Below are 2,064 nucleotides of genomic sequence, written 5' to 3' on the forward strand. Positions count from 1 at the left end.
TTCACAGTGAACATAAAAAATGAGTATGCCCACGTGCAGTGCACGTGCACTATACTAGTGAATGTGTTGATATATAAATTCATTATTTAATAATTTTTTTTCAACTCTAATTACAAATAATACAACCTACTAAATTATTAAAAAGATGAAAAATGTATGTTTGAATCTCTATCTACCACCTAATTGCAGATCATCCGGGTCCTTATGCAAACTATTTTGTAATGTTCCGCAAACGCAAGAAGTGTCCATAGACGTTCTGCGAGGCCCATCTCAAAAATTTTCCGGCCCAATACTTTCTGTGACCGATTTCACTTCGACCCCCTCATCCCGTCGTAATTTTCACCTGACACCCTAATTTACAGTGCAGAAAATCAGCAGAGGAAATGGCGTCAGCGATGACGTCATTATCTTCCCCGCGCCGGCGATCTTTTACCGCCTCTTCAGAGCTGTCTTCGAGTTCACAGCTCCCGCATGTAAAGTTTAACCAATCATTAACAAAGAAACATTTCCTAAATTTCTCTCTAGGGTTAGCAGTTTCTGTGAATTTTCCATTTTATTCCTTCTTTTTCTTTTTTTTTTCTTCTCTTTTTCTTTCTTTTTTGTGCAGACGGATGTATGCTTTGGGGCTTGGAGGAGCAGGGAGTTCGCCAGCTGTATCCACTTTGGTATTCCCTACTGTTCTAAATCCACTTTAGCCACAATTGTTGTCTAAATTATACTTAGTTTGATCTATTTATGGAGTACAGATGCACTAGGGTTCATAAAGTTGAGATCTTTATGATGTATGTTAATGTTGATCATAGTTCTACTGGATGCAGTCCAAAGTGCTATAAATTTTTCCTTTTTCATTTTCATTTTTTTTAAAAAATTCTTGTATTTATATCTAAATATCTGGCAATTATAGTTGTAAATTGTTAGAAGGATAAAGCTTTTTAGAGCGAATAAGGATAATGTGTTTATTTCTTTTTATTATTTCTCAATAAAATGAAAATGAAACTTAAGCTTCAGATTTAATTTCCACTGTACCTGAACTATTCATCAATTTAATCAAAAATTTTAAGCCACAGGTTTTTAGCCACGCGCTGACAAATGATCCCATCAAATAACCTTAAGCATTAGCTCGTCGCACCAAAACTCTGGCTTGAAAGTTGAAACCTCCTCCACTCAAAAATAAACACCCTCTCTTCAACTCTCTCTCTTCTTCCTCACCTCCCAAAAATCATGGCAACTTCAATCCCAATCCAAACCATCCAAAACCCTCTCCTCAACAAAACTCAGTTACTTCACAAAACCCATCTCTCTGCTCCCTCATCCTCATCTCATAGACTCATCTTCACTCCCCATGCCAAGTTCAATCTCTCTGAGATCATGGGAGGCAGAGGCCTCTGCAATGGAGAAGCTGGCCTCCAAAAAGAGCTCAAGAGGCAAATCCAACAAGACCCATCTACAGGGTCACAGTCCCAACCAACTCCGCCTTCTCCGACCCCGTCATCTTCATTTGATGACAATGATGCCTTTGAGAAGGAGCTAATGGGCTTAACTGGTGGATTCCCCGGAGGCGAAAAGGGCCTCGAAAAATTCATCCAGGAAAACCCACCACCAAAGAAGAGTTCAGCTAATGAGGAAGCAGGTATTGTGTTCCAAGGCTCGAAGCCGAAAGCTCCTGACTTGCCTCTGTTAATGCCGGGGATGATTGTCATTGTGAAGAATAAGAATAATCCTTTCCATATGTATTGCGGGATTGTGCAGAGAGTTACTGATGGGAAAGCTGGGGTGTTGTTTGAAGGAGGGAATTGGGATAGGTTGATTACTTTCAATCTTGATGAGCTTGAGAGGAGGGAGAAGGGCCCACCGATGGTGAACCCAAAGTCTTGCGTTCTTGAATCGCTTGTGGAGGAGAAGTCGGCATGAGAGGAAGTGTGAGGTTTGTGAAATAAATTTCTTGTTTATGATATACCCTCTCCTCCGCATTTGTGTACATTACATGCATATATATAACATCATTCTTCGTGTTTGAATGAAAGTAGCTCTCATTTGAGTGTTACTATATCTTCTCTTTCTGAA

At 39.7% G+C, this 2,064-nt stretch overlaps 1 protein-coding gene across 1 annotated transcript; it reads left to right on the forward strand.

Annotated features, from left to right (window-relative positions):
• LOC109850399 (NAD(P)H-quinone oxidoreductase subunit S, chloroplastic) lies at positions 334-2,064 on the forward strand. The gene is made up of 2 exons (XM_020420421.1): positions 334-473; positions 608-2,064. The coding sequence occupies exon 2, from the start codon at positions 1,222-1,224 to the stop codon at positions 1,909-1,911; it is 690 nt and encodes a 229-aa protein (XP_020276010.1). The 5' UTR covers positions 334-473; positions 608-1,221; the 3' UTR covers positions 1,912-2,064.

The sequence above is a fragment of the Asparagus officinalis genome, chromosome 7, assembly GCF_001876935.1.
Source record: "Asparagus officinalis chromosome 7, Aspof.V1, whole genome shotgun sequence".
NCBI classification, from domain to species: Eukaryota; Viridiplantae; Streptophyta; class Magnoliopsida; order Asparagales; family Asparagaceae; genus Asparagus; species Asparagus officinalis.